General features: G+C 40.6%; 3 protein-coding genes across 3 annotated transcripts; 1 reads left to right on the top strand and 2 right to left on the bottom strand.

Moving 5' to 3' along the window:
* Positions 1-277: 277 nt before the first annotated feature.
* LOC119886238 (transmembrane protein 240-like) lies at positions 278-2,157 on the top strand. Its single transcript, XM_038696831.1, has 4 exons — positions 278-444; positions 575-693; positions 1,438-1,646; positions 2,007-2,157. Exons 2-4 carry the CDS (start codon positions 608-610, stop codon positions 2,138-2,140), a joined length of 429 nt encoding a protein of 142 aa, XP_038552759.1. The 5' UTR covers positions 278-444; positions 575-607; the 3' UTR covers positions 2,141-2,157.
* A 9,302-nt stretch (positions 2,158-11,459) lies between these two features.
* Positions 11,460-17,159, bottom strand: atad3 (ATPase family AAA domain containing 3). The gene is made up of 16 exons (XM_038696786.1): positions 16,855-17,159; positions 16,253-16,329; positions 15,609-15,710; positions 15,446-15,505; positions 15,289-15,358; positions 15,012-15,177; positions 14,725-14,794; positions 14,048-14,203; positions 13,895-13,951; positions 13,680-13,805; positions 13,454-13,578; positions 13,291-13,342; positions 13,100-13,170; positions 12,793-12,960; positions 12,277-12,385; positions 11,460-12,132 (listed from the first exon to the last, which is right to left on the bottom strand). Exons 1-16 carry the CDS (start codon positions 17,045-17,047, stop codon positions 11,773-11,775), a joined length of 1,962 nt encoding a protein of 653 aa, XP_038552714.1. The 5' UTR covers positions 17,048-17,159; the 3' UTR covers positions 11,460-11,772.
* A 565-nt stretch (positions 17,160-17,724) lies between these two features.
* On the bottom strand, positions 17,725-20,343 carry mrpl20 (mitochondrial ribosomal protein L20). The gene is made up of 4 exons (XM_038696830.1): positions 20,091-20,343; positions 19,744-19,854; positions 19,022-19,099; positions 17,725-18,914 (listed from the first exon to the last, which is right to left on the bottom strand). The coding sequence occupies exons 1-4, from the start codon at positions 20,175-20,177 to the stop codon at positions 18,741-18,743; spliced, it is 450 nt and encodes a 149-aa protein (XP_038552758.1). The 5' UTR covers positions 20,178-20,343; the 3' UTR covers positions 17,725-18,740.
* Positions 20,344-20,347: the final 4 nt, after the last annotated feature.

Genomic DNA, 20,347 nt, shown 5'->3' with positions numbered 1-20,347 from the left:
TGTAAACCTGGGTAATGCATAATGACAGTAGGCTACATGTGAATTATCGGTGTAGAATGGAGTCTGTCCTAATAGATTATAATTAATTACTCTATAACTCTACCTAGATATCAATTAATAGGTAGACAAGTAGTAATCCGTTACCCGTATGTAACGCTATCCAACCGACCGTTAGACTGCGACTCAAATTCAAAGGAAATCGAATTTAAATCGTTATCACCACGGTAACTAATAAACGTTACCATGAACACGTATTAATTCATAACTAAATAATAAAAATAATATTTCGTTCAAAATAACAACAAAAAAACACTGGTTTGTTAAAGTACCTGTGACTGAAATTTCATTACCAGCTCTTCCCCAGCTGAGCACGCCAGTCAGCTAAGGCACATGCAGCTGCCGGGAGCCCCGTTGTGTTGTCTTGAAGAGCACTAACGTCAATATGTCAGCTTAAAGTGAAGAGTCTGGACACGAAGGCACAATGATGTTCCTAATTTCATGGTCTTCTGCTGTGACAGAAAAAAACAACGTTAGTGTCAGATCGTAAAGTTTATCAACATATTTCTGTCGACAGTTTTTTTGTTTCAGACTGACTTTTCTCACGGACATGACCGCGCTTTTTGACCGATTTCACAACTTCATCTTATCGTTAACGCGAGGGGAAGACGGTGTCTGCGCCTGCACCTGCGGAAGGTAAATTACAATCCAAGTGTAGGCTAGGTGTAGAAAATATTAGTTTATATTGGTTTTGTGAGACAAACTACACGCTAAACGTTATAGGCTATTCGAAAACTTGCTTTGATGTCAATCAAATTGGACAGTGAGCTCCTGTTTCAGTAATCCTGAATTCACACAGCATTTGTTATGATTTCTCACTAGGAACCCTGGGTGTTGTAGCCTATATATAGGCCTACACACACATACACAGCATAGGCCTATACTTGCCATGTATTTTAAAGTTTGATGATTATTTCACTCAGTGGTTTAAACAGAAATAAAGTTTTTATTTATTGTAGCTTTTTGCTGTCATTTACAAACTTAATTGATCACAAGAGGAGATGTGTCAGGATCTGGGTGGATTACCACCTCTGCTAATAAATTAAATTAATAGCCTGTGTAGGATGAAACATTTTATACTTTATTATGTATGTATTAATAAATAAATGATGCTCTTTCTTAAAAATTTTACATGTTGGAAACATTTGCACCAAACAACCACAAACTGTATCTATTGAGACAAGTTCATATTAGTATAGTAAGTTCAATGTACGACAGGGGAGTGAGGATCTCAGATTTTGTTATCAGATAAAATAAAATGCACATTCTCCTATATCATGTTTCAGCATCATGGGTTCATTTCTGTCCACTGATGCTGGTGTCTCTTTACTTTTCTATGTGCAAATCCGCCACCACTGGTTACTGCTTTGTCTGCTGCAGCGATCAAGTCTATCATGTTGTTCCATATAACGGGGGCCGAGCTGGGGTGGATTCTAGTGAAATCTACTTTTTGAGTGACATCATGACCAGGCAGGAGAAGGACGTGATAGTTGGACTGCTCTTGGGCCTCTGCATCAGCTGGTTCTTGCTTTGGCTGGATAGTGTTTGGCATTCAGAGCTCAAATGCTGGAGGACAAACCAAATGACTGGTGAGTAAAAAGCCAAATGAAAGTTAAAGGGGTTCCTGAAGCTAGGCCCCTTGTTATATATGAGACATGTATATATTTTTAACTATAGTGTTCTCATAAATGAAAGTTTTTAGCCCTGTATCACAGCAAATTCATGCTTTTTTGTACAAAAATAAATCCTGTTTTTGGTCTGTGATGTGTTGAAAGGAAGAAAACCTAACCTTAACTTTACCAAAAATAATTTTACATAACAATAACCCCCCAAAAATAAAACAGAAAACTATAAATTAGTGGTAAAATTACAAAGAATCAGGAGCATTTTGGGATAAAGTGTTGATCTTTTCTTGTATTTTAGCCCAGTTTTCCTGTCTTTCTTTACAGATGGGGGTTTTTGGTCACGGATGCCTAAATTCTCGTTCAAGCAGTTGCATCCAAAACACACAAAGGGCCCCGAGGAGAAGCAAGATGTGCACCATAATGTTAATGAAAGCATTGACAAAGAAAGTGTGGATTAAATGCAATAATTACTGCATGTGCTGTGTTCTTTTTAATAGCCTAATAGTCCCTACGGGTCTGACTGAGTCCAACACGACATGTTTTTGGCCATTTTGTAATTTTATGAGAGTGTGTATAGTAGGGAGCTTACAGGAAATGAAGAAGAGATGAGGGAAGACATGCAACAGAGGTCTCTAGTGGACTCAAGCTGGTGATGTGATTATATGGTGTCTAAATCCCAGCCCACCTCAGTCCAAACCTGATTGTATAAAAGAAGTCCAAACACTACTATAGCGGAGAAAATGTAACTTTTAAAAAATAACAATAATATAACTCTTCCAAAAAGTTACAAAGGGCTTCATAATCATAAGTAAATCAAAGACAAAGGACACAAACAAACATAGAGCCGTAAATTATAAGCAAAAACCATAGTAATAATGAAAATATTAAAGGCAACCAGGATACAAAATGATAAAACTTCAAGAATATAAAAGGCCCGCAGTAAAAGTATGTAAGAAGATATTAGTGGCTCTGCCAGTCTGAAGTCTTAAGGAAAGTTTTTCTAAAGATGCAGAGATGCAATGTTTTTCTTTATCTGTGATACCAGATCAATTAGGGCGTTCCTATCTATGGACCTGAGGCCACATACCAACTTACAAGGAATGTAAAGAGCAGAAAGCTCCACCTATTTAACATTGCAAATATTGTCTGACTCACAATTTAGAGTGTTAAAAAAGTATCAAAATTAATGCAGCAGAGCCAGAGATGTCATCTGCTTTCTCCTTTATCAAAACCTGGCACCTACCTGTGCAGAAATAAACAATAATAGATACACCAAGCGTTAAAGGGTAAATTAAGCATAAAAAACACAAAGGGAAAAAAGGAAAGCTCAAATTAGTTAGTTATTTTTTGTGGAAAAAGCTTGTGATGTGGAAGGAGGGAATTGTGAGTTAAAGATTACTGGATGTCAACTAAAGGACTTTAAGTTAGATAGAACTATTCATTGGAAATGAATTATCAAAATAGAACCCCACAAAATCATCACCATTGATCATTACTGAAAAGATCAATGGTGATGATTTTTCTCAAATACAAACAGATATTGGTAGATCACGATACTATGGAACAGGGGAAAGAATATATTGATGATTAATGGGAGAATTCACAAAGCAGTTAACAAGGTTGTGGGCAGTGGGCAAACAAGTGGGGATTTAAATTTTCAGCTGAGAAAACAAAAATAGTAGTTTCAACCAGGAAAACAGTTCTCCCTCTCCCTGACATGAATCTGAAGCTTTATGGAAGAGCATTGCGGATGTTAACATGGACCAATTGTATTAACTAAATAGTGCAAAAGTGTCAGAAAGTCATAAACATCATGAGGTGCCTGAGTGGGGCTGAATGGGGCAAACTTCTCTTCAGCCTGGGCTTGATTACGGTAGTGTAGTGTATGGTTCAGCCTCAAAAACTCTGTTGGAAAAGCAAATAAGATACAAGCTGGAAGACAGTAGTGTGGAGCAGTGAAGTCCTGGCTGGAGAGACACAGACGGAAGCTGTTAATGAAACTACTGGGCTAACCTCAAAGGACATTGCGGAGTGTACAAAATCAGTTCAACATTTTGAAACACAGAAAGGAAAGAAGAGGTCACGTTCAACAGCACAACAGCATAAGTTTACAGTATAAGTCTGGTGTGCATTTAATCACGGATTGCAATTAGTATGAACAAGATTTGGAATAAATATAAAAACATGAATAAACCTGTTGAGTGGATCCGGCAGTAGACCTTTCTTTGATTATATTGAAGAAAGAGGATTAATGGGTAGGATCTGATCTCAGTGCTTTCCAATCTTTTTTGCCTAAGTACCCTTTGATAGATGGGATGGCTTCATCGTTCAATGGTATCATTTAGTAGTTTTGGTTTACATTTGTAGCCTACTAGGCTACTGCCGTTTGGAGTGACAGAAACTGGTTGTTTCAACCATTTGCCTTATCTTTTAGCTTTTTGCAATCTTATTTCTGACCATTTTCTACAGTCTCAAATTACAATTGACTCATGTGGAAAACTGCCATAGTTGGCAAGTTACTGTGACAATAACTATAAAGATCAGCATCACACAAATGTCTGATCTTACTTGTGGGTTGATTTTACTCCTTAACACAAATATGAGCTTCACCGCTGGTTGCCAACTGGGTTACAACCCCCGACGAACCCAGTGTGTAATATTTCTGAGGATCTATTGACAGAAATGCAGTATAAGATCCATAACTGTTTTCACTGGTGAATAAAGACCTCATATAATGAACTGTTGTGTTTTTTATCACCTTAGAATGAGCCATTTCTATCTATATAACCATGAGTCCCCACTTCCATGGACGTCGCCATGTTGCGGCATCATGTTTCTACAGTAGCTGAAAATGGACAAACAGGCTATACAGACCGCAATTCGCCACTACGTTCCTCTTCTTCTTGTAGAATTCAGGCAGTGTAGAAGCTCATCACTACACTGAATACGCACATTTGAAGAAGAACAACAACAAGAAGTAATAATATACAGCAGGGGCCGTATTACAGAAACGTCCTAACTGGCAGATCCTATCCTAACTGCTTGGTAACCATGGTAATAAGGGTTAGGAACTGATTTAGGAAAAAGGCCATTACAGATTAACAGTTCCTAAGTCAATGTTCCTTTCCTAACTTTAGATAAGAAAAGTGTAGCCTATTACAGAAGCATCCTAACTTCGTAAAATCTTAAATAAACTCTCCTAATTTTAGGATAACTGTTAAGCTGTCCTAACTTTTACTTTTCCACCAGGTAGTGTTTGCTAACTCCTTTAATCCACATGGTTGCTCTTTAATTGCTTTTACAAAATCAACAAAATGTCAACAGGCGGAATTTGATTCTGGGTGGTGATGCTGCAGTGGATAAGATGCCTGCCTTTGGTGCGAGAGACCAGGGTTCAATCCCCCACTGTGACGCATCTACCAATGTGTCCCTAAGCAAGACACTCTAGTTGCTCTGACATAACATTAGCAATTGTAAGTCACTTTGGATAAAAGTGTCAGCTAAATGAATAAATGTAAATTGATTTGATGATAAAATACTCATTAGTGGAAACATAATGTAAAGGCTTGATGTAACAAAAGGGTCCTAATGCAAGTCTTTGATAGGAGGATATCGTTAAATTCAAGAAATAGGCCTCCACGAAAAACATGATGACATTAGCCCGCAGCCTTTATTATGATTATTAGCCTATATTTTTTTTACCTTCATTATTAACTTTCCCGAGAAGAGTAGGCTACGGGTTTCTGCCGGGGTCAGCGAGGGAGCACAGGAGGAGCCACCAGTGGTTTCATCTGCTCTTTGGACACTACAGTGGCCTGTGTCTTCATATCACTGTAAATGGACAGCATCAGCGCTCCACTGGGTGCCAGATAGGGTAACATGGGGTAAGAAGCCCCCTCAGTTAAGATGCGCCCCCATGGTAATTCTAACAAAAAACATAAAATGTCACAATTTTTTTTTCTGAACATTTCTTCTGGCTGCCCCTAGTCTCACTGAACTAATAATGTTCTCTGTTTCATCACAATTATTTAAGTTATTTGAAAGCTATTCTGACCTAATTTGATCAAATTTTTTTGTCAGTTAAAATAAGTTGTACATTTTTTTTATTGTGTTCAATTTATATATATATGTATATTTACATTAAGTGGAGCCTTAAGTTATGCAATTGTTTAGAGTGAAAGATTTTATAGTTTTTGGTTAAAGTAGTAAAATGCTAGATCAGTATGTTTGGGGTAAGATGCATAAGACACCATAGGGGGGAGGGGGCATCTTACCCCATAGTAGGGGGTATATTATGTTACCCTAAGCATGGCCATCACCAAGATATAAAAGAACCCTATAAAATATTATTTTATGTGTCAACAAATAGACATTGAGCTTAGGGGGGCGTCTTACCCCACTCTACCCTATGCTGCGGAGACTGCGTCCACTATTTTAGCCCACTCTCTCTCTTTAATCTCCCCAGTTAAGCCTTATGTGGATTTGGATTTCTCGACGGAGGTTACCAACAACTCTAAAGCTGATGATACACGGGGAAACTTTTTGAGCAATGTTGCTGTGCAATCTTGCTAGTGGCAAGTCCGACTATGTTTTGAACGCATAGTGGCGGTGCGGGGTGGGTGGCAGAGTGGTGGGGGAAGGGGATTACGGTAGTAATCTTTACTCATTACCATTGACGGCAACGTTGCCCTGCAGCATTGCTCTAAAAGTTGCTCTGTGTATCATCAGCTTTAGTCATCTGACTTGAAGTTCAGTGATGGTTGTTGTTTCTGCTCCATTTTCAGGGTATGTTTCATTAAAAGAAAACTACCAAAAAACAGTAATTAAAAGCCCAAATTGAGAAAAATCCTATCTTTGACTCTTCCTATCTTAACTTAAGACTTAAGATAGGACAGTTCTGTAGGCTAATAGGGCCCTAGGTGTCAGAAAATAAGTTTTGCATCTGAGGCATTTTTTCAACGATTAGATGGGGGGGTGAGAATATAAGCATTAATTAATTAACGCCAACAATTATTTTATCACACGTTAACATAGTTTTTATTATTATTATTTTTAAAGTCCGTTGCTCACTGGCTCTGAATAGGCTAAACAGTCAAACAATTGGTCACAGGAGGGGAGGGATGTTGATCAGCCTGCAAATCAAGTTGTGTCAAGCAAGCTACAGACTCTTTTTAATGTCGTTCAGAATTTTTCATAGTAAAAGCTATCAATTCAACTCGAAAGAAAGTATTGCAGCAAAAAACGTTCTAGCTCTTTTAGTTTGCAGAAAAAAACACTAAAGAGGAATTGATTATGTGAGTAACTGTTGCTGTCATAACTGAGATCTGTTTCAGCACTGCCAGATATTATTGCTGGCGGGCACTTTTGGCGATGGTCCATAATCACAGAGAAAATTAATGTGTATCCCATGTCAATGTTTGTATAAACTTTATCTGTTATGTGGTTTATAATGCTGTGGTGCAGAAACAGTGACACACTCTTGGCTTACGTTTTCCATATTATCTGTCAGTGGACAAGCCGCAATAACATGGTTTTACTGAATAATTAAGTAAATATAATTTCTTAACCCTTAAGCAGCCAACGTGCACCAGGAGATACACACTGTTTAACATCATCTTGAGGACATGATTAAAGGTTTTTACCCAATCAACTTATCATTTATCAACAGTCTTGCTTGGTGTTAGTATCTTGGTCACATGATTTGGTTCAATTTATCTGTTATTGTTTAGTCAACCTGATCAAAATTCTCCGTGGCCGCCAGAGGTGCAGGACATGCTGACCATGACATATGTAATTACATATTACACATATTTGTTTTCAGTAGAAAAAATATATATATTAATGAAAGTATATCCCTGTGACCCTGTACGCAGGATAAGCGGTTGACGATGGATGGATGGATGGATGGATGGATGGATGAAAGTATATATGAGTATTGTCTTAATATGCTGATGAAGAAAATATGGTGTCATTGTGTTTGTGGAGTTTTTCAGCAACTTTTAATGTATATGTATCCCACGAGATACGTTGCCAGATTAGGGGTAAAAAATGGTCAATGTGTGAAATTTAGTTTTAAACTGGAGGAAATGTTAGTATACACTGCATAAACAGTAGGGGTGGGGGGAAAAATCAATACAGCATAGTATCGCGATATTTTCCATGGCAATATTGTATCGATACACAGGCGTCAAGTATTGATCTTTTATTATATAAATTGTACATGAGAATTTTACTTTTTGATACTATTATAATAAAATCAATTGCTTTTTCAGTCCATGAGAAAAAGTTTTCCTTTGGGGACACACATTTGAAGTTGGGAAAAAAGTAATGAATTACAATATATCGCAATATGTTTAAAATCGCAATAATATTGTATCGTGACAAAAGTATTGTGATAATATCGTATCATGGGGCCTCTGGTGATTCCCATCCCTAATAAACAGATATTATCAGGTATGAAGATTATGACAGTATAACCATATTTTTTAACTCATTTTATGGCAGCAGAAAGGCGATTAACGTTAGAGACATGAGAGTGATAGAGCAGTGGTTCTCAAACTTTTTCACATCAGGGACCCACAAATTAGCCCACAGACCCCCATTTGATAAGATTTAGTCTCTGGGTCCCCTATCTGATGGGATGCTTTTAGATGTTTTATTACAGAAAGTGTATGAAACCCATGACCAAAATAGTGAGACACTCTGTCACTGTGCTACTAATGGATAGAATTATAACAAAAATAAAGTATTCCCCTTTTTGGTGGGGACCCCCTAGAACCCCCTCAAGGACCCCTGGGGGTCCCCGGACCTCACTTTGAGAACCACTGTGATAGAGGACATCCCATCAAGCTCCTCAGACTCAGACTCCAGTGATGAAGATGAGGAAATCATGGAGATAGAGTCAGCGAGTGATGGTAGCTATTCTGAGAAGGAGAAGGAGGAGGACATGGATCAAAAGTCCAAAAAAGCCAAGGGATTTAGGTGACAGTGCTTTTATTGAGGGACATTGATATGTGCAATCTTGAAGAAAGTGCAGTTCATAATAATTATAGTGTAAAACACCCAAGCATTAACTTGCAATATCAATAGAACTGGAAAGGAATGACAAAATGATGTAATATGATGACTGGTGGTTGTCATGAATAGTTGTGATATTTACTAAAGGTAGCATGCTAATCAGCTAACTTTAGTCTCGACCTGCCTGCAATGCCACTTTGTACCTCAAGAGTCACTATGGTGTTCAGTACCTGTATGAGCAATCCACAGTACCTAAAACTGTCGATTTTCCATTTTAAGATCTATATACACACAGAATAAGATAGTTATGTGTAGTGGTGTGTTTCTCTGCAGGCTTACAGGTTTTTATCCTTGCTCTTGAATGCACCTCTGGAGCCTCAAATTAGCTCCACCCAGATCAAACCCCCTCATTAGCTGAGCTTATTTAAGGCAGCTGTAGCATCATAGCTGTCTTTGCTTTTTCCCTGCCTATCAGTTGCCACGTGAACCCTCTGTGACGTTTAGGTGGATGAGTGAGTGAGTAAGTAGGGTATGATAGCTACCTGAGGTAACTGTAATTTACTTTTATAAATCTGTTGCTAATATGTGTTTTTAATTGTAGGTTGTCAGCTGCTGTTTTGCCTTTTGTTAAACTAAGATTTTAACCATTGTTGCTGGTACACTCTGGCTGTAGTGCCTCCAACCGCCACTCCCCTAGTTGACTATGTTTGTATTTTAGATATAACCAACTGGTCTATTGTGTTTTATTCAACTTCTTGTTTTGTTCTTTTCAGTGGTTCTAGTAGTTGGCTTGTGGTGGAGGCTAGGCACGCTAGTGTGGGTTCCTTCACTGATTGTAGTGTTAACGGCACTGTGACACGATTTGGTAGTGACACGATTTGCAGTGAACCGGTTTGCAGTGACTTTCGATTGCAGTGGGCACATGTGATGGGTAAGTTGACGCACCCCTGGAGCGCACCCTTAGATTGCCTCCCCACAGCTGGCCCTGGCCCACTCTGTCTATTTGTTTGATTCAATAATCCGTAATAACTGGGAGTGTATTGTTAAAAATAAAATGAGTAACTTGTTTGCCAAATTTGTAAAACTTTCGTATTCCATGGTAATTTGATTATTTGTATTATTCACCATCCTCTCTTCAGGCACTTCCAGTTACCAATTATCAATAAATAAGTTATTCTTTTGGAGCCACGTCTCTGTCTTACTTCAATAAACCTGTGTAGCCTTTGTATAAAGGTTTAGTCAAAGTAGAAATGGAGCATTTCCTGGGGTGGAAGTCTACAGGTGGCGTTGTCGGATGGTTAGATTCTGGTGGTTCCTCTTTTAGCGTCCCCACCAGCCTGGCCACATTCGGTACAGGTGTCTTGTGAGGGCTATACTTAAGTTTGTGTGGAGTAAGTGGTTTTGACAAACAAGAACATATCACTTCTCCATGAAATGAAACATTAATGTTAACTATATTGATCTTAATAGGGCAACATATCCTGGGAGATGCAACTCATCTGAATTAAAAATATGAAATATTGGAAATGTTTTACTTGGTTGCAAACAACATAAGTTATAACACAATATTTTTTACAACTAATTTTCCACTTCTGCCTGCTTAAGGGTTAATATATCTACCAAAAACTAATTTCTTGACTGGCTACTCTCTGCTGTCTCAGACACCTTTTGTCCTGTCAGCCACTGTAGCTGTCCTATGCTCTTTGACAGGGGAGGGGGCAGTGGTAGACTGGACAGTGGGTTGCAATTTGCAACCCTCACCACTAGATGCCACTAAAACTTACACACTGAACCTTTAAGATAATGTTAGTATTGAGTAAAATTAAGTCTTAATTTATATTTATAAACATTTGTTTAAAGTAATAAATCATTAAGATACCGAACATGAGATTTATCAGCTATGTCTTATTGTTTAGTGCAAAAGTAAAGTAGGCACAATGTCCAGAAGTTCATGTCCAGCTCTCAGGGGACCATGTTTGTTTAGACACCTTTGCAGGATGGTGGGCTTATATTATAGTGACATTAACAAAATGAGGGGAATAATTTTAAGTTCACATAGGGTAAGTTCATCTTAAGTTATATTGTTACTATCTGCATAAGATTTATTAAATTCAGTGAGAGATTAATCATGGATAGGCCTCCTCCCTTGACAAATGTGAGGTGACCTTGCTGCGGTGCTGTACACTGGAAATGTGTACATGTTTGACAGGCTCACCTGGAGATCTGACATCTAAACTGGTTGTAGGACCTACAGTCCACATCAGAGAAAGGTTATCCATTCAACTAAGAGTATTAAGTCTTGCCACTAATTGATTTTTCTAAACTGTTCCTGTACAACCTAATGGAGCCATCCTATGTCTGACAGGGAGTTTTATCATTTGGCCTATTCAAGACAGACAGCTTCATGCCCTTGACTTTGCTTTGCAGAAGCTTCCTCAGCCATTAGACTGAAATCCCATGTGGATTCCTATAGGACAGTATCCCTTATCCAATCTTAACCCTTCCCCTCCAGTTATGTACTGTGTTGCTGTGCCCTGTCTCTTTCATAACCATATTACATAAATATTTTTTGTAACCTGTAGCAATATCATTGTAAGGTCTAATCTTTCCAAATAGTATATCTGCATTTTATAGGGTTAAAATGTAGCTGTAGGAGATTTTTACTCAATTGTCTTTATTAAAGTGTCTTCAACTGTAATCCAAGCAACATTGTAAAATTTAGCAACTGTACCCCAAAAAGTTTGTAAGAAGCACAAACTGTTACTGTTTAAAAAAACAGATCCGTTTAATCATTTCAACAGACACTCCACTGTGCACAACACTTATATACTGTTATTACAGACACAGTCCGGTTTCCATGTCAAGTACACTTTTACAATCTATACATTATATTAGACTGAGTCTCGGGCGTCATTTGTGTTTTGAAATGTTAACTGATTATCTCCCCCCAACCCGCTGAACTCATCATCTGTCTTCAGCAGTCCAACAGACTTTAAGACGTAGACTGACAGACTAGCCGAATGAGCAGGACACGAATCTTAATCGAGGCCACCCCACCGAACTACTCTAAAACTCAAACTGGAGTTCCATCTTTTGGAGGAGACGATCCAGTTTTGTCTTCCTTATCCAGCTGAGCTTTGACAGCGCCTTCACAGTCCTGTCCAGCTGGGGAGGCTTCTTGTTTTGTATTCATCTCAAAGACTGGAGTGATCACCTTCTTGGCCTGAGGTGCCTCCCTGAGGGGCAGAGTAAAGTCCATTTTGTCTCCACCGGCTGTCTTCCCAGCTGGGGGAGGTGTAAGGGTCTTGGTCTGAGCCTCTGCCTCTCCATGCAGCCAGTCCATCTTCTGAAGGTGTTGCTTGATAGCGTCATCAACTCGAGCGTCGATCATAGCCTCGGTCAAGACGCCATCTTCAGAGGAATATGCTGCTGCCTACAAGAGAACATGAGACACATTCATTTACTTTATGAAAAGTATTGTAGCATTTTGAAGTAAAAGGACTTATATTGAGATTTATACTGCAGTTTTTAAACAAAGATGACTGCTATAGACTGACAATGACTACAGGGCACATACCTGCCAGGCCACACCCAGCTTGGAGATCTCTCTTCCTGACATGCCCTCTGTCCGCTTTGCTATCTCTGAGCACTTTTTACCATAGTCAAACTGGGCCAGCTTCATCCTCCTGCACAAACAGACACACAGACAGATGAGGAAGACAAAATAAATGATTCATCCACTCTTTTGCTAGCCAAGATGCAATTTCTTTCTGACTTTGTTGTGTTTTTGGAGCTCAGTTCATTGCCTGCCTCGCTCCTCACCTTTCAGCCTCCATCACGCATCTGATCTCTCTTTAATCAAAGCCTCAGCATGGCCTTCATCTCAAAAGGGCCTGAATCTAATCCTCATCCTGTTTATTACTCCATCAAATACTATGACTCCTCAAAGCCACTCAGAATTAATACATCTACATGTGAGTGAGTAGACAGTTACCAAACCTAGTTATTTGTTTCAGTATGCAGCCCTAGTGTTCACTAGGTTGGCTTCAATGGCCTATTTACAGCTGTGTTGCTGTGTGGGGATTGTACTCACTGCCTCCCTCCAGTGGCGGGTTCCAGCACATATTTGTCAAAGTACAGCCGCACCAGCCTCTCCCTCTCATCGGGACCCGGCAGAGCAAAATTCACTATTTCATCTATGCGGTCGTTTATGGCCCAGTCAAACTGCTCCGGTTGGTTACTGGCCAACACCAGCATGAACCTGCACACAGAAATCAGTCACCTTAGAGACGTGCTGGGAAGTCGCCAAGTTGGTACAGGCAAGGTAGAATGAAGCGAAGAGTACAACACATTTAAAGGTTTTAGCCCAAATTGTGTACAGAATATAAATACATCTTTACTTGTTGCTCTGTTCTCCGGTGCGATACAAGAATGCATTCAACGTGGCTCTGAGGTCTTCACTGATCTTCTCCTACAAAAAACAAGCGTAAAGGCACATTATGTAGTTAAAGATAAGTCAAGGAGAATTTAAAGGGTACATTTGTGACAAAACATCCAGGGATTCTGGGAAATTCAATACATGCAGACTTACAGTGGATCTCTTGCGAAGGAATGCATCAGCTTCATCAACAAAAAGGAGAAGTCTGTAACAGGATAAAAACGTATGATGTGTTTTTTTGTTTATTACAGCTGGAGTGGACAGAATTGCTGCTTGTATTTTTTTTTTTTTTTAAATGGAACATCAAGTAGCCTACCCGCGTCGACTCGTGTTAGCCCAGTCAAACACTTTGTGCATGGCAGTGACACCGTCGCGGCCCATGGGTGCCACATCACCACCAGTCATAATCGCATAGTCCATCCCAGAATGCATTGCCAGCTTCTACTCAATATAAAATGAAATGTCTCACAGTTAGACAAAGCATTACTTTGCATCTATGTAAATGTTTACACAGGTCGTCATTCAGTCCTCCTCAGGTATACCTTAGCAAACAGAGTTTTGCCTGTGCCTGGGGGGCCGTACATGAGGATATTTCTATACAGGCCATTGTTCTGCCTTGTGTTTCTTGTTGCTATTGCGACATCACGCACACGCTCTTCCAGGGAAGGCTAAGAGATAGAAAAGTGCAACAAGCGGTTACAAACTTTAAAACCACATGTCGGTTAAATCCTTTGTAAAGATTTCAGTGTCCACTTACATTGAGTACGACTCCCTCAAGAGCGTCCTGAGGTTTGCTCTTCAGCCGTTTGGCCGTCTGAATAGTTAAGATGGAGCGACAGAAAATGTATAATTAGCATATTATAATCTGCAGTTAACGAAATGAGCAAAGGATCAATTGCCAATGAGCTACCTTCACTGGATGCTTGATCGCCTCTCCCACAGTGAATCGGGACGTCTCCCGCACCAGTGAAGGCTTCCCAAGCCTGGCCTCGATGTAACGTCCCGCCACCCCTGTTGCGTTTCGGGCTGAATAAACACCTACAGCTAAGAGGGTCAGACCTGCCACCTGTTGATGTGATGGAACGCAGACACAACATTTAAAAACTATTCACTGCAAGAAAAGGGAAAAACAAAAAAAAAACATTTCAGATTTGCCCAGACCGACAGTCCAAATGGTCAAATGGAAATATATGGCTACTTGAGTGTATTGGATGTCACCACTAGCAAATGGAAACACGTGTAGAAGAAGTCACGTGTGGAGACAAACTCTACTTGTTTTAACCATTTCTGCTTTAATTTTTGTTAAGGACTGAATGTGTGAGTATTGTATTCAAAGATGTGTGAAGGTAGCTATCATTTAAAAAAAAAAATGTAACAACGTTTATGAATGCAGAAGCTTCAGTCTGTGTGAATTATTTATATCTGTAAATACATGCATTTGTTGGTTTACACCAACTAATCTTTATTTTACATAAGAAGTTGTATTTCTGAGGACTCATTTGGTTTACCCAGTCTAACTTTCCATCAGTGGCAAATGCAGCTCTTGTTATGTAGTAAAATGACTGTGGATGGAAACAGATGTCTTACCGTTGCTGTGACTTTGTCCCAGTCTGACACAAAGGCCCTGAATCCTTCTCCAAACACAGCACCAGCAGTCCTAAAACCAAATACCAGGTAACTGTCAGCAAGATGCAACTGTTGATTAACCAGTAACATACAAAACTGACCATTCATATGTTGTATACTGGCATGTTGGAGAGTGTTTTTAGATATTGAAGTTTTAAGTTAAGAGTTACATGGTTCAGGAAGACAAATAACCACAAATACACTGCAAAACCACAGTGTGAAATCTTAAATGAGTCTGTGTGTCTTACTTAATGGACTCCAGGACAGTCTGTCTGTGTTCTGCAGCCTTCAGACGGATCTGCTCACGGATAATATCGGCATTCTCCCTCTCTACGCGAGCTCGGGCTTTAGACTCTGCCTCTATACGCAGAAGCTCATTCTTGTGCCTCAGCTCCATCTCATGCTCTATCGTTGCTGTAAAAAAAAAAAAAATTAAACACGACAAAATGCATGAACAACCGCTTCCTCATCTTCACAACCTTCCACAAAGCCCAGTCACTGGCGTTAAAGTGGTGAAGTCTCTACCTTTCCTCATGGCCTCCTGTTTCTGTACAGACTCCTCCTGTCTGCGAAGGTTCTCCTCATTCAGGGCTTGCTGTTGAAAAAATATATTTTTTAAAATAACTTTGGTACTGCGTCTGATTTTAAAGCCTTGTATACTAGATGTAGGAGAAGGCCTCACCTGTTGCCGTAGTTGGTCCTCATATCGCTGTCTGGCCAGCTTATCTTGATACTGAGCTCTCTGTGGGACAGAAATGTGTCTAGTTCAGGGCTGCAATATACTTCGATTTGTCCTTTACTTTAAAAATACTAAAAAGAGAAAGACAAAGTGCTCCCGTTCTCACCGCTTGATGCTGCTTGGTCTCCTCATTCAGAGTTTTCCTCCTCTCCTCTCCCTGGATTCGTATCTGGTCGCCTTTGAGCTGCTCAACTGCTGCTTCGTACTCCTGTTAGAGGGGCGCAGAAAAGACGCCAGAAATCTATCAACCCCAAGAAGCACATATAAATTGCAACTGCAACCACATGACTAGCTGGGTTGTGCCATGAAAGTCCTCAAAAAGCCACATAAGTATAAAGACACGGGACTACATTAGACTTTCACGTAGTAGCATTACACAACTTGACAGATATCAAGTGGAAATAAACACTTTATTTATACGTGACTGCTATTTTTGACAAACTATGTGTGACGGTTATCTTTAACTCCCTAAAGCCCTAATACATAGAGATAATTAGAAAGTTGTGATATATAGCAAATAATGTGCAATATTTACTGTATATACTTTTTCTATTCTCCATTTTCTCCTATGTTTAACTTTCATATTGTAAACCACAGCGACAGTAACCCCTCAAATATATAAATATAGTTAATCATATGATGTTGTTTTAAATTAGCATTAGAGAAATTAACTTAATTCTCTGGAAAAGTGCTGGCGTCCTGCTGCAGATCAAGACAGAATCAGTAGTCTAGTGTGTGTTTCAGCCATACTTTCACTTTAGTCTGATGCTCCAACTGAGTGGTCTGCTCCTGCATCCGGGCCAAGTCCAGAGCTTCTTTGGCATGTCCTAGGGTGGAGGAGAGAGGCAACAACACAGAGCTGAAAGGTGTGATGGCTTCAAACATGGAGATCTTCAGTTAACAATGGTGGTCTGACTGACTCCTGACAGTCCATGTCACATCTCTTCCACTTTATACCTCCACTCACTTAAAGTGAAATCATGAACACAAAACAAGGTGGAAGCAATTGGTGAACCATTGCATGCATGGTTGGAACATGTGGAATTTGGGTGTTGCAACCCAAATTGCAAGGTGATGACCTTTGAACCCAGTCCACTAGTTTGAATGAAGGTGAGAGCAGCACAGCGTTGTTCTCATAAGAAACCAACAAGTTCACAAAGATGACATTAACATATGTGTAAAGATGCTGGCTGTGAGTGTGGGCCTCTTTACTGAAGCTGCTGCACCACTGACCACCACCATGAACCAGAAAGGAGCTGGGGTCTCTCGGGGTGCAGTAATGTTGTTACAATGTAGAGAAACCTCCACTCCGGTGACAGCCACCGAGCTAACAGGCCCTCCCGATAACTTACGGGACTTGTCGAGGTCCTTGGCCGCCTGGGCAGCCCGCTCCAGCCCGGTGGGATCGAAGTTGCTCCATTTGTCCTTGGGTTTATCTCCGCCGCCGCTGGAGCCTCCGGCCGGCGGGGGTGGCGGTGGAGGCTGAACCGGCAGACCGGGAGGCACTTCAGGCTGCCCCTTGTTCAGGCCGAACAGCCACGACATTTTTTAAATGAGAATAAATAACAGCGTTTAGCCGATTCTGTGAGGAGCAGCTTCAGACCTGTCACTGCACTTCCTCCACACGCGTGTCACCCACCAACCTCCTGCGCAAGTGCAGCAGAGAGCGCAGAGCTGTCTGAACACCAAGAACGACGATTGGCTGGGAACAAGTACTTCTTCTTCTCATTGGCTGTGACAACAGTTGTCTTCAGTAGAGGTCATTTATGTAGTCCCACCCAAAATCATTACGGTAGCCGCAGAGGGTCATAGTAGATATAATTCACATGACAGGGTTCATCAGGTTGTTTCTGGTTTTAAGTCATGGGTCACTCACATTGCTGTGATGTGTCCTTTGCATCTCAGTTTCTAGCATGGAGCACTCACTGGTTTAATCTCCGCAGGATCGTCAGAAATAAATGTTGGACTGGGGGGAAGGTTTCAAACCCGGGTGTTTCTCAAGTACCACTGGTTGATTAAATTAGGATTTTGCCCTCATGTTCTCTAGTATTCTGTTACTGTGCAGTGTGTACTATCATGGATACAAAAAAAGAAATCTGTCGTGACCCAGCAGCCAACATGAAAGCTACAAATGACTAGTTTAGAGTAAAATACCTCTCAAAAAGCACATCTTTAAAATTGCAATGTTTTACAATAAAGAAAAACAAGACAGGAACACAAAATATATATCAAAATGTTTAATGAACTAAACATTTAGAGGATAACCTTACAACAACAAATGGTCAAATATATATTTACAGACACAATTATTACATACAAATCCTCTCTTCTTCCCAGCCTCCAAATAAAAGTCACAATCCAACAGCATCAAAATCATAACTTAAAAGCGGCATTCACACAGAGGAAGGTCTGCGGAAAACCACAAATCACATCCTCCATTACGATACTGGAGGTAATCAGGAGGGCTTCAGTGGAGTATTTTGTAAGTAACGCTGTCTCGCAGTCTCTGGTACACATGATGCAGATGTTGGATCGAAGGCAGTGAATGGGGCAGAAGCAGGTCTGTCTGTGGACTAACATACGGTACGCTGTTTAATGTCAGCTGCCATCCTGGATTGTGATTATATCCTTGTGATGAGTGCAAAAATATTCTTTACCTGAAATAATACCTTACAGCAGTATTTAAGAGTTGCCTATAGCCTTAAAAGTAGGACAGGTCATATAGATTTGTCAAATCTCTTTTCATATTCATAGATGCTCTGCTTTTGGACAACAAAATGGTGCAGGGTGCAGGATAGCATAATAAGTAGAGAAATGGTCCTTCAAGGTCAGGGATCAGTGCCTGTCCTGCTGGAGTGTCCTTGAGCAAAAGGTTACATCATTTTCTACTTCAGGGACATTGCACTCTAACCCATGTGAGACTCCATTATATACCCATGTCCATTTGTTTGTACTTTGTAGGTTTGTAGGCACGGGTCCAGTTAACTCCTCAACAGTGACCAGACTCTGGTGTCAATTTGGATCCTTTATGTGGGTCGTTAAGCATGAGGCAACCCTGGTGTAGTGAACAATAAAGCATCACAAAATTATTGAACGAAATTAATCTTATGTGACTATATGAACAATACTTTAGATGAAGTGATAACTGTAAAGCACAGAGGCGAGTTTCATTCTCCACAATCCAAGACCACCGTTCTTTAAACCACATAACTGGAAATGTGTGACCGGATCAAGTCCTTTACTGTAGCAGAACAACACGGGAGAAGACTCCAGGAGGCTCTTTGCCGTCACCCAATGCTGCCCGGAAGCCCTCCTGTTGCCGAGCCTGTGCCAGCTTTGCAAGTGAGAGGAATGACCGAGGCTCTGTGACGGCCAGGTCGCAGATAACACGTCGGTTGAGCTGAACGCTGCTCTGTAGGGAGGAAGAGAGGAAACACGTTACATACGGGTCGAGTGAGCCGCAGGCATAAAGAGCGAAGGGAGGACTGGTACAGTGCTGCAACATTCAACTCCACTAACCTTGGTGAGGTTGTGCATAAGGGCGGGATACTTCATGCCGTGCTCCCGTGAGGCTGCTGCAATGCGTGTGATCCAGAGCTGAAGAAATAACAGCACAATAAGTGATATTGATTACCTCGCTCAAGTGCAATACTGTAAACTATTAATATCCCCTTCTGCAACTGGGATTGGAAAGCTACATTTCAGTAAGTGGCAAGGCAGACTGGAGCAGTGGTTCCTAACAACTGGTTTTTATATACAGTCTATGTTCCCAACCTTTTTGACATGTGACCACCCTAAAATGAATACATTTCATCATTCAATTTGAAGCATGTTTACAGCTCAGATGAGGCGAAAATATCCAGTATTTCACAAGAAAAAAATACAAAAACGTCAGAAAATTAAATCTATTATGCAGGAAATTGTGTTTCTTTCAGTGTTCCTTTAGTCATCTTGTGACCTTAACAGTGGGACACTTGATCAACATACTGTTACTACTCTCGATATGTTTTAGTTGTATTAGTGTATGTTTTACTCCTTGCACAGAGTATCCTGCTGAAATAATGCACACTGAATCGGTTTGTTAAAATAAAACGCCACAGTGAGGCATACTTGTCTCTGTACTGAGAAAGGTAGTCTGGGTTACACCAGGCTTGAATCCATTTTTCGGTTATTGGAAATCAAATGTAGCATGTGCCTTGTGTGGTTTGTTGTCGTAGAGGAGAGGTGCATTTCTGTCTTACCGTCCTCATGTTGCGCTGCTTGAGCCTCCGAGATTTAGTGGCGTAGACGAAAGCTCTCCTTACCGCCCGCACAGCCAGACTGTAGCACCGGTTCTTTCTGCCTCTGAAGTGCTGTTGGTGGGGGCGACAGGAAGAATGACTTCAAGAAAATCACCATCATTATGCTGTTAATATTACATCAGGATAATGAGGGGGTCTTCCTAACTGAATCAAGCGGTATGGGTCATCTCTAAACAGCAGGGGAAACGGGCGCATGACTCACTGATTTCAGCTTTAACTAACGTTACCACACAGACTTCAACATTTAGCCCCCTTTCCTCCACGAAGTAGTCGTGGCCTTAACTTACCCGGGCATGTTTGAGAACTTCTTGAACTTTCCAGTATCTGTCGGGTCCACGGTTTCGGATCCAACAGGACAGCGTCAGGAACACCATGTCTATTCTTTCAGTAAACTGGATTAAGTGACCTTAGCCTTGCTCGACCTGGAAAGAGACGTGAGTTCAATTCCACACGCCGCACCACGATTGGCAGTGGCGAGCTGGGTTCGTTCGATTTAAAAACCCGGACATCTGGTGCCCGTGTGTCCTGCGCTCCGCCCGGGGTA

This window comes from Micropterus salmoides, unplaced genomic scaffold, assembly GCF_014851395.1.
Source record: "Micropterus salmoides isolate LMB-PRFRI ecotype aquatic unplaced genomic scaffold, ASM1485139v1 Ms_hic_scaffold_4, whole genome shotgun sequence".
NCBI classification, from domain to species: Eukaryota; Metazoa; Chordata; class Actinopteri; order Centrarchiformes; family Centrarchidae; genus Micropterus; species Micropterus salmoides.
Note: the sequence above shows the minus strand (reverse complement) of the source record. Positions and strands in the feature narration are given on the sequence as shown.